The 12,302-nt window shown below is 48.6% G+C and overlaps 1 protein-coding gene across 1 annotated transcript in view; it reads left to right on the top strand.

Moving 5' to 3' along the window:
• Nucleotides 1-12,302, top strand: part of LOC119177318 (uncharacterized) — a 39,094-nt gene that overhangs the window by 6,068 nt on the left and 20,724 nt on the right. Inside the window, exon 2 of the mRNA XM_037428784.2 lies at nt 4,352-4,492. Within this exon, the coding sequence (XP_037284681.2) occupies nt 4,355-4,492 (138 nt within the window). The 5' untranslated portion in view covers nt 4,352-4,354. The remainder of the gene's footprint in view (nt 1-4,351; nt 4,493-12,302) is intronic.

Raw genomic sequence — 12,302 nt, 5'->3', positions numbered from 1 at the left:
GGTAACTGATAGGTGAAGTTCATTTAGTTAGTTTTACCAGTTGTGTCATGACCCAGAATGTATGGATATATACGTATATACTATATGCATCCACGCACACGCTCGAAGGGCCCAGATTAACAGACAAGTCTGCTTGCGCTCTGTTCGGCATCTGCAGAAAATCTGCAGAAGAGGTATGTATGGGAGTAAATGGTGGGTGACTGATAGGTGAGTGAAAAGTGAAACCCAAGTCATTATCATTAATTGTGCCACCTTTGAAGATGTGTAGATACATACAAATATGTTACATGCGTATACATGCACGCACTCGGGATGCACACTATCAGAAAAGTATGCTTGTCGTCTGCTCGGCGTCTGCAGAAAATCTGCAGATTAGGTCTACCGAAAGGTCGACTCTACAGGAAGGTGACTGGGGTGCCTGATAGGTGACTGGTGGGTGACAAGATGGTCAAACCCATTTTTGTAAGGGTATTTCTTGCACAATAGTTTACGAGAGCCCGCACGAAATCTATTGTTAATTGTATGGCAGCTATGGCACCGTTAGACGTAGATGCACCCTCGTTGACGCCTAGGGGCACATCTCCATCCCGACGACTCATGTCTGTGATCTTCCGTGGTAGCTGAAGTAGTTGTAACGCATTACCGCTGGCAGTGCGCAAAATATAATAGAATTCCCTCCCCCCCCCCCCCGAAAAAAAATCAGGCTTCATGATCATAGTTAACATAAATCCGGACACAACATAATGTAAATCCCGCGTAAATATGACATCAAGAAGCGCGTAATAAACACTGGTACTCGACATGCACCAATTAAAAGCGTCGTATTATGGTGAGACGAAGCGCAACGTGTGCGCTCCCAGATAAGGGGTAGCCTACGCCTGCGTACACTACCACACAGCGCTTCAGGAACGCGAGAGGAAGAGCTGGTAGCTTGAGCCGTGAACGCGGCAAGGCGTTTCACTAACCACCGGCTTCTATCTCGCTCAGAGGCTCCGCGAACGGAGAGGAGCGGAACCATCACGCCTACAGGTTCCAAAGTTCCACCACGCCTACAGGTTCCAAACCTGCCACTTTCCACGGGCAGGTTGAGTGGCCCTGAATTCTCGGCTCAACCACCTCTCCTCTCACTGCAAGACGTTGCTACTTCTGCTCTCGCAGAGCGAATCCCTATTAACAAAAACGCAGAATAAAAAAAATTGGCCCAAATCTACATGTTACACTGCAAATGTCGTCGAAAGACGATAGTCTTGAATCTGGAGAGAGTGAACAAAACGTTTATTTGATGTTCTGCGCAAGAAAATAGGTGAATGGTATTCTGAAGGTGCTGCGTTAGAGTGTTTCGAGCGTGTAACGGAGGCGAACAAGCGCATCTAGGCACGATAAGCACGAGCGCCGTCGGGCAGTTTATTTTCAAAAACGAAGGCGTGCGCGATCGTGGAGAAAGATGCGTGCCGGTCACGGAGGTGATAAGGTGTAGAATGCAAAGCGACGGGCAGGTGCCACCACCGTGCCGTCGTAGCAAAGCGTTGGGAACACCTTCTTGAGCATCGCGTTGCACTGCCAGCGCAGCGCGTCCTTAGAGTTACTTGTGTGTGCCTCTTCTAGTATAAAGGCAGACTTACAAGATTTAGACGTGTTGTTATATCACCTCAGATATGCGCAATATTTGCTTTTTTAATTGACAATTGCACAACAATGAACGCGAAACCTTGAGAAATATTGGTGGGCAGTGCGGATGGGGCTGGCCGTTTGGTGCCGTCTGAGGAATCGTTAGGGCGGCCGGACAGACAGACAGACAGACAGACAGACAGACAGACAGACAGACAGACAGACAGACAGACAGACAGACAGACAGACAGACCAGAATTTTTCTGTCGAAGGTCCCCAAGAAAGACTATTGTCTTTAATCCACCTGCACCAAACAGTATTCCAAAGTGCCTCGAATGATCTCAACGAAAAGAAGGCTTCACTTTCCGTTGGTTGCACTGCCGCGAGAGCACAGGGGATGGTTTCGCCCTCACTGAAGTAGCGCGCAATCTTCACTGCGTGGGTAAACACTTGCAACCACATCCGTCTTGGCAAGCACAAAAGCCGCGATCATACAGCGGCCATTACCACAGGAGGTGACTTATCATGGCGCATTCTAATTCGCTGAGAGCGATGAGAACCGTGGCGACATCGCCTAACAACGAGTCTAAGGCGAGAGAAATTGAGTAAGAGATACTTTGTCTCTCACAAATACGTTCACCAAGCAAAAAGTTATGCGTGGCTTTGAAAGGTTCAACGTCGTAAAAGCCAATGTATGGGGGGGCTAAGAAAAAGCCTTTGCCATGAAATATAGTTATACAAAGTGATGAAAAAATATGGTTGAGGGCAGGCATGTGTTAGCATACGAGTGACCTCCTCTCTGCTTGAGCGCCTGCTTGCCTCCAACCTGCAACTCGCCTCCCTCCTCCACTCCACCCTCTCCACTCCTCACCCTCACGTCCCTTTTCCACCCCCTTGCTACCCTACACTTGTTATACATGGCTATGCCATGCTTTATCCTATTCGTCACTGCGTGATGCTGATAAATTTTAGCGGTCGCATGGCACGGGTGCAACTTAAGCTTAAAAAGCTACGCTGATAAAACTGCACGCATTCAACGCCACTGTTTCATTCCAGCTCAACTTGATATTTTTTTCTCGTTGGTTTCTCTTAATGATTTTTATTATGATTCCTAACTGACTGTGCGTAGCGGACGCTTGGACGGGAAACCTGCTTTCATATTTACAGCGCGCCACGTCACCACAGAGAAGAATGCTCTCAAAACACACGGAGAACACACATCAGAGGATTTTCATAAATGACTTGCACTGATGTCCTCAATAGTGTCTTGTTGGAGCACCAGCTGAGGGGGGGGGGGGGCAATGTTTGCGATGTGAAATCATTGTTACGAAAACATCCATTGCAGGTTATTTTGTTATTCACTCACAGAAGCCTTTCTGCCACGTCGTTATCACGTTGAACCAGGTTAGCCGCAACTTGTTCGTCATCCAAGCTACCGCCATGAAATGTCAGGATTGTACAATGGCAAGTCGGATTCACGCATAATTTTTTTTTCTGAAGTAGTAGGCGTGTATTAGAATAACTCAGCAGACTCTGCCAAAAGCGCACCATGCATGCTGAACTCCGAACATTTAGAACCCACCGGTCAACATTCGCCCGTCAATGTCATTGGCTTTCTGCACCGCTATTGCAGCAGTTTTACTAGGCGGTACTATCGCACTTGAAGCAGCAGGTGGTAGAGAAATGCCATTGGTGCATGCGGGAGCTTAACTGGTTTGTCGACGAGTCACCACGCTAACGTGACACGAAAACAAAAGCATGCACTGCGTCCTCACCAAACCTAATCATCGCGTATGGCACATTGTACCGACCGTATAGAGCAGGGGTTCTCAGCCATGGATGCTTCGCGGACTCTTTGTGATCAAGAGGAAGAGATGAGAAATTTCTTGTAGGGAGAGAAAGGAAGGGGAATAATAATTTAACACAACATGCAGAGTGAAATAGATGCCTCATATATTTGTCTGGTATAGAATGACCAAGCCGAAGTGCCACGCCAATTCGATCTGGACAGTATGTCTTAAGATTGTGCAGTTTGCAGTCACATTCAACTTATTTTCCACTAAGTTTGCTTTTTAAGTATACAAGCCTGGAAAAAAGCATGCTGGCGGGTATAAGTCGTAGAAAACTGCAATATAACCTTTGAAAAAACAAACATCAGTTCAGTCGCGATGCAGAAATGTTATGTGAAATAGCAATAAAAAAAACCAAAAGGGGCCTCAATCATGGGAATAGTTCAAGTTATTTTTTTTTCGAGGATGGGCTTGCCACACAAAAATTGATTCATGGACACCTATTTGAGAATCAATGGCATAGGATTTTTTAAAATATTGTGTTGAGAGCGTTGCGCTAAAACTGCCGAAGCGCTACCTGTCTGCACTCGTTAGTGCAGTGACGCAGTACTTGGCCACTTTAGATGGTGACATCACCCCGCCGACGAACATCTCATGAATGTTTCTCGGCGGTGCATTAGATAGAGTACCGGGAAGCTGTCTTCATGGACCGAGACGTGGTGGGTTCAATTTTCAGGTCCCTCAAATCAACAAAATTATTTGTTTTGGTTTTTATTTGTCATCACTTCGAGTACGTTTTACCTGCGTGACTTCCGGGACAGAAATGATGCTAGTAAAATCTTGGTAGTCCTCGACATGAACCATTTTGGGGTTAAAATTCTGTTCCCATAAAATCCCGCTGTGTAAACGAATTCATACTTTGAATATTTTTTTTTCGTTTTTTTCCCTGCCAGAAGATGTCCATGGCTCTGAGCCCTACACAGGTGACCATCACTACTGGGCCTAGTGTTCCTCCGTCATCTCCAGGCTTGCGATTCCACCTCAACGTGTCGTTTGTTACAAGCCTGGATGGCCTGCTCACGGTATCCGAAATGGTGAGCCTCGTTAAGATCAAGAATGAGCAGCAGATAGATCACTATGACCACGGCTGTCTCCAACAAAAAAGTCACAGCTTTGCCGCAATGGCAAAGCTACGAACGCGATAGCAACAAATTGGAAGGTCACGCGTAAAATGGCAAGCAGATTGAAACGTGCCCCATGTTTCTCACGCACAAAGAACGTGTGAAACGTACTCACAGGTACATATTAACACGAATAAGCGTCTCAGTTGTTACTTCGCTGTGTCTGAAAAGCGCCTTTTTCGCAAACAAAATCTACGCAATGATTGCAGTGATTTTTGTGGGTCCAGTAACTACAACAGAATCGTTCCGATGGAACTCAAAGGCTATCTAAAACGTACGATTCTCCGCACTGCAAGATAAGGGCGCGCGATCGAGCGTACACCCCCTTATTCTCTACGCGGGCCAAACTACGCGTGAGAAATGAGAGCCGCCGCGTGCTCACTGCATCATTTTGCTCATGCTGAAAACTGGATAGACGCGCGCCGACAGTGGTAAGTGGTAGATACGAATAGCTTGTCATTCAAACGTTGAAGGAGCTACCGCTAGGTGGCACAGTAGTTAGCGCCTCGTAGATGCAGATTATAAAGGAAAGACTGCAGGCGTGGATAGAGGATGAGGGGGTGCTGGGGCAACTGCAGAATGGGTTTCGGAAACACAGGAGGTTGGAAGACAATCTGTTCTCACTGACGCAGTGCATCGAAATAGCAGAAAAAGAACACAGGCCCCTGTGGCTAGCATTTTTGGATATCAAGGGAGCGTACGATAGCGTGGTTCAAGAGGAATTGTGGGGAATACTGGACACACTAGGCGTGGAACATGTAGTCACTAATCTTTTAAAGGGTGTCTATAAAGGTAACAAGGTAGTTATAAAGTGGGAAAAACAGGTATCCAAGCCTGCAGAGGTAAAACGAGGGCTTAGGCAGGGTTGCCCCCTGTCACCCTTATTATTCATGATGTACCTACAAGGAATAGAGGCAAAATTAGAGGGAAGTGGACTGGGCTTCAACCTCTCTTTAGTCAAACAAGGAAAACTTATTGATCAGGCACTACCAGCATTAATGTACGCAGATGATATAGTGCTAATGGCCAACAACAAGGAAGATTTGCAGAGATTGATGGACATCTGCGGTAATGAGGGAGATAGGTCAGATTTTAGATTCAGTAGGGAAAAATCAGCAGTCATGATTTTCAATGACAACGAAGGTAGTGAGCTTAGAATACAGGAGGTCACGCTAGAGATAACAGATAAATACAAATATCTGGGCGTATGGATAAGCAATGGGACCGAGTATCTGAGGGAACACGAAATATACGTGACGACTAAAGGTAACAGGAATGCAGCAGTCATGAAAAATAGGGCACTGTGGAATTACAATAGGTATGATGTTGTAAGAGGAATATGGAAAGGGGTCATGGTTCCTGGGCTGACGTTCGGCAATGCGGTCTTGTGCATGAGATCAGAAGTTCAAGCAAGATTAGAAATTAAGCAACGTGGAATAGGTAGGATTGCTTTAGGAGCTCACGGGAATACACCAAATCAGGGAGTACAAGGTGATATGGGATGGACATCATTTGAGGGCAGGGAAGCTAGCAGCAAGATAAAATTTGAGAAGCGATTGAGAGAAATGGGGGAAGAGCGTTGGGCTAGGAAGGTTTTCAGCTACTTGTACATGAAGAATGTCGATACAAAATGGAGGAAGTGAACCAGGAAGTTGACTGGTAAATACTTAGAAAACAGCAGGTGGCCAAACCAAAAAGAACTATCGGTTAAGAAGAAAGTGAAGGAAACGGAGACTGACATGTGGAGAATGGGCACGATTAAGAAGTCCGCACTAGAGATCTATCGAACTTTTAAGCAGGAAATTGCCAAGGAAAGGATCTATGATAATACTCGGGGTAGTTCTCTACTGTTTGAGGCCAGGACGGGAGTACTGCGAACCAAGACATATCGGGCCAAATACGAAGGGGTAGACACAGTATGCAGTGCGTGTGGAGAGGAAGAAGAAACTGCCGAACACTTGATAATGTTCTGTAAAGGGCTTCACCCTATAGTTCAGGATGATGGCGCAGAGTTTTTCAAAGCACTGGGGTTTAGGGACCGGGAGGGCAAAATAAACTTTAAGCGGGTAGACTTAACTAGAAGGAGGTTATCTGATTGGTGGCTAAAGTCAAGGCATGAGTGAAAATTAAACTCTTCACTGCAAAGTACGAATCCTCAAACTCACTTTTTAAGGAAAAAAAAATATATAGTTTTTGGTTCATTAGGTATTACGGCTTGGTGGCGCTAGCCACCGCCCGATCTAAAGGGTACAGCCATATCCATCCATCCATCCATCCGTAGAGTTACTGTATATGATACCTTTAGGTAGCATATACAGTAACTTTAGCGCCTTGCATTCACGACGCGGAGGTCCCACATATGATTCAGCGCGCCGGAGTCTTTTTTTCTGTTTTTTTCTCTTTCTTGCGTTTTGATATATATTGCCACCTACTTCTAGTAGTGGGTCGTATGCCAAGGTGAAGGCTCACACCACAGAGAAGAAAAAAGTGTGCGTGCCCCCCCCCCCCCCCCCCGGCTCTGGCAAACAAGCCCAACCGACGCGCTTGGTTAGAGCCCTGTTGCTGAGACGTCAATAAACCTTGCCGACACCCCCTGGAGCGACGTGACAATTGGTGGAGGTGCTGGGTAGCCCCTCACGGATGTTTCAGGCCCCTCCTGGAAGCGGCACAACAAGCCCAGTGCGAGTCAACACTCCCGTTCATCGGACAAGCCGCAGGATCAGGGGGTTGTCACCTGAAGCTGACCCTACAGTTCACCCTAGTATGATGAGCACGTCCGTTCAAACCACTTTAACAGGTACGGAAAACCCCCCGGTGACTCGGTACACCCTCGAAAGTCCACAGGTTCCGACATCGTTTCATGGCACCGAGCTCGAAGACGTCGAGGACTGGTTGGTCAACTTCGAACGCGTGGCTGCTTTGAACGACTGGAACGACGTGGCCAAACTGCGGCGTGTGTATTTCTATTTGGAGGATGGTGCACGTACCTGGTACATGAATCACGAGGAACAGATGACATCGTGGCCCGAATTCCGCCGCCAGCTGTTGGATACTTACAAAAGTGCTGATCGCCACGAACGAGCGGAGCGAGCGATCCAGGCCCGCATCCAGATGCCCAATGAAACTGTCATGACCTATGTGGAAGATATGACGCGCCCTTTCCGACGGGCTGATCCGAGTATGACAGAAGAAAAGAAGGTGCGTCACTTGATGCGGGGAGTTAAGGAGCAGCTTTTCGCTGGCCTTGTACGGAGCCCTCCGAACACGTTCGCCGAGTTTTTGTCCGAAGCCGTCACAATGGAAAAGATGCTTCAGCATCGATCCACCCAGTATGAGCGGCAAGTGAACACGCCCACTGCTCAACTTCTCACGGCTTTTGGGAGCAACACCGAGTGTCTGCGCGACCTTATCCGCTCTATTGTACGCGAGGAGCTGCAAAAGGCTGACACACCACCACTTCCTACGGTGAGTTCCATTGCAAGCATCGTCAAGGACGAGCTGCATCATGCCCTTCGTGACCCTGTGAGTCTGGATAACGCCACACCCGCCCCGGCTGACTACCACCGTGCGACCTATGCGGAAGCCTTGAAGCGCCCAGCTTCCTCTTCCTCGCTGTTTGTTCAAGCACCTCCTACGGTTTCACTTCAGTCGGCACAGCCTCTACGGTACTACGAGAACACACGCACGCCCCCACCCCTCGTTTACACCAGCCCTGTGCATCTTGCGGAACAACCAGCACACTACGTTGACGGCAGACGTGCTTCGCCTCGGAAATCTGATGTTTGGCGCACTCCTGATCGCCGACCTTTGTGCTTCCACTGCAGTGAAGCGGACCATTTGTACCACCACTGTCCATACCGCCGCCTCGGGCTGCGCGGCTTTTCAGTATGTTCAGCGCCTCCTCGGTATGGCCAGCGACCCCGGGACATTGAGGACTACCTGGCTCAACAGCGCATGCCACCGCCTTCTGGACGGCAGCCGCGCTCACCGTCGCCGAGGCGCTTTTCATCTTTGCCACAGCGCCATGCTGGCGCACGGTCCCCCAGTCCCCGCCGGGAAAACTAACGCAAGCGACCCTTGGAGGCGAGGTCGCTGGCAGTCGACGTGCTGAAGACCTCCGATCGACGCTAACAGTAAAGGGTGTAGATTCGACTGAGCGATATGTGCGGCTTTCTCTGGATATACCAGTGCTGATAGACGGCTATGCAGTAGGTGCTTTAGTTGATACCGGGGCTGACTATTCAATACTAAGCGGGAAAACGACCAGACTACTAAAGAAGGTAATTACGGCCTGGCATGGCTCCGTGATTCGAACGGCTGGTGGCCACACCGTCTCTCCGCTTGTAACCTGCACGAGTAGAGTTCGGGTCTGCGGTTATACTTTTGTACGAAGTTTCCTTGTGCTCCGTGAATGTTCACGCGACGTTATTCTTGGTGTTGACTTCCTGCAGGAGTATGAAGCTGTCATTGATCTTCAAGAGAATCGCATCACCTTCTCAGCCGACCGAGCAATCGACAAGCGGGACGACCAACAACGTGCCGACGTTCTTCGCGTTTCTGCTGAAAGTATAACGCTTCCTCCAAGAGCCAGTGATATTGTCGACATCATATGCTGTGGATTGTGAAATGGTGAAGCGATTGCAGAAAGTTATTTTGAACCCCTGCCGACTCAAGGTGTTTGTGTAGCTAGGAGTATCATACAGCTACGTGATGGCCGATCTCAACTGCTCGTTACAAATTTTAGCAACGAACACCGACACCTTTTCCGTGGCACTTCGTTAGCACTTGCAGATGAATTAGGAACCATTCCCATCTGCTTCTAGTCGGACGCAGTGGAAGCCGCCGATACGTCTCTAAACCATATCAATATTAATTCTAACCTCACACCAGAAAACCAGACAGCACTGCGAAAACTCTTGCTTGAATTCAAGTCATGCTTCGCTGCTTCCTCTAAGGTGCGCCAGACTTCGATCACTAGGCACAGAATCATCACTTACGACGACGCCCGCCCAGTACACCAACAACCTTACCGTGTGTCAGCGAAGGAACGAGAAGCCATTCATACGCAAGTTCGAGAAATGCGCGTGCCCCCCCCCCCCCCCCTGCTCTGGCAAACAAGCCCAACCGACGCGCTTGGTTAGAGCCCTGTTGCTGAGACGTTAATAAACCTTGCCGACACCCCCTGGAGCGACGTGACAATATTGTCACGACGCATACACAGCAGGAGTCCGATATAGAAGAGCTCACTTTAATTGAAATGAAAGGCGCTCGTAAAGAGGACCGGGCAAGAGCTTCGTCTTCCTTTCTGGGTGCGCGAGCTCTTCTCTGCAGGTTGAATGCGGCATTCGCCTCCCTCCAGGAAGAGCATCGACCCGATGCTCGGCTATAGATTACACGGTGTATGTATTTGACGTATTACGTAACTGGCTCACTGCACTATGTCTTCATCCACACAACGTGTACGATTTTAGATTTTTGAGCTCGGGAAGAACTGTCAGAGATGACCTCATAATTCACGTCACTTAGGCGCCGTACAACATTGTAGCGACCAAAGTACTTCTTCGGTAACTTTTCAGAGAGGCCGTGTCGGCGAATAGGGCTCCAGATCCACACTTTCTTGCCTGGTTGATAAGTGACGTATCGGTGTCGCAGGTTATAACGTTGTGCGTCGTAACTCTGCTGTCGGGCGATTCGCACGCGTGCTAGCTGTCGCGCCTCTTATGCTCGTTGTGTAAAGGCTTGAACATCCGTGTCTGCATCGTCGCACCTGTGCACCAACATGGCATCAAGCATTGTCGTCACTTCACGGCCATAGAGAAGAATAAATGGCGTGCTCCGTGTAATTTCCTTCTGCACCGTATTATAGGCAAATGCCACGTATAGTAGAACGTCGTCTCAATTTTTATGATCCACGTCGATGTACATACTGAGCATATCAGCAATTGTCTTGTGGAGGCGTTCTGTTAAGCCGTTGGTTTGTGGGCGGTAGGAGGTAGTTTTTCGATGCGCTGTTCCACTCAACTCAAGCACTGACTTGAGGAGCATGGCCGTGAAAGCGGTACTTCTGTCCGTGATTATAATTCTAGGAGCACCTTGCCTCAGAACGATATTTTCAATAAAAAATCGTGGCGCTTCTACTGCGGTTCCACTTGCTAAAGCCTTTGTTTCTGCGTAGCGAGTAAGATAGTCCATAGCGAAAATTACCCACTTGTTTTCAGTATGCGAAGTCGGAAATGGTCCAAGGAGATCCATTCAGATTTGTGCAAAAGGCACGGTGGGCACTTGAACTGGTTGCAACAATCCGGCTAATTTTAAAGGTGGTGATTTTCGTTGTTGACAATCGAGGCACGTGCGGACGTAATGCTTTACAGTGCCTGGAAGCTTCGGCCAGTAGTACTTCTGTTGGATTCTGGCCAATGTGCGCGTGTATCCGAGGTGGCCGGAGGTTGGCTCATCATGGCAAGCGCTGAGGATCTCATTGCGAATGGATGTCGGGACGACCAGTACGTGGGCATTTCCGCTGGGGGCAAAGTTCTTCTTGGACACCACCGCGCAAGCAGAATGATGTCAGGCCCCTTGCAAATATCTTGGGAACGCTTGTAGACTGGCCGTTAAAAAAATTAATGAGAGGAAGCAACTCACTGTCTTCTTTCTGCTTAGACGAAATGGTGACTGTGTCGACCACTCCTAAAAATGCCATGTCATCATTTTCTGAGACATCATCTTGCTTTATAGGCGATCTGAATAAGCAATCAGCATCGAAGTGCTGCCGCCCCAACTTATAGACGACCGTCATATTGAATTCTTGTAGGCGTAAGCTCCAGCGCGCTAGCCGACCGGATGGGTCCTTCAAGTTGGTCCGCCAGCAAAGGGAGTGGTGGTCGCTGACTACGTGGAAGGGACAGCCGTAGGGGTATGGGCGAAACTTCAGAACTGCCCATACTGCAGCTAGACATTCTTTTTCTGTTGTGGAATAATGGCACTCGGCACGGAAAAGCGTCCTACTTGCATATGCAATCGCTCTCTCGGCTGAGTCTTGCCACTGGGCGAGTACAGCGCCTAAACCTACGATGCCGGCATCGGTGTGGATCAAGGTTGGAGCGTTCTCGTCAAAGTGAGCAAGCACAGGTGGTGTCTGCAGGCGCTGTCGTAGACCGTCAAATGCTGCTTGTTCATCTTCGCCTCATAAAAATGGAACATCGTCTCTCGTTATGCGTGTTAAGGGCGACGCTATGTGAGAGAAATTGGCAATGAACCTGCGGTAGTAGGCGCAAATGCCAAGAAAACGTCTTACGGCCTTCTTGTCTGTTGGCACCGGAAATTTTTGGACGGCGTCGATCTTGTCGGGGTCCGGACGAACACCTTCGTGGCTCCCCACATGTCTTAAGAATCGGAGTTCCTTGAAACCGAAATGACATTTCTCGGGTTTCAGCGTTAAGCCAGTAGACCGTATTGCTCGAAATACTAATAGCAGCCGTCTTAGATGTTCCTCGAATGTTGGTGAGAAAACAACGACGTCGTCGAGGTATACCAGACACGTCTGCCACTTTCGTCTTTCGTCGGTTCATTCGATAGGACGGTATTCATCAGTCTCTGAAATGTTGCTGGGGCTGAGCACAATCCGAAGAGCAAGACTTTAAACTCGTAAAGCCCGTCAAGCGTAACAAAAGCAGTCTTTTCTCCGTCCCGCTCATCGACCTCGATTTGACAATAACCACTTTTC

Source organism: Rhipicephalus microplus, chromosome X, assembly GCF_043290135.1.
Source record: "Rhipicephalus microplus isolate Deutch F79 chromosome X, USDA_Rmic, whole genome shotgun sequence".
Classification (NCBI taxonomy): Eukaryota; Metazoa; Arthropoda; class Arachnida; order Ixodida; family Ixodidae; genus Rhipicephalus; species Rhipicephalus microplus.
This window is presented reverse-complemented; position numbering and strand designations above follow the sequence as displayed.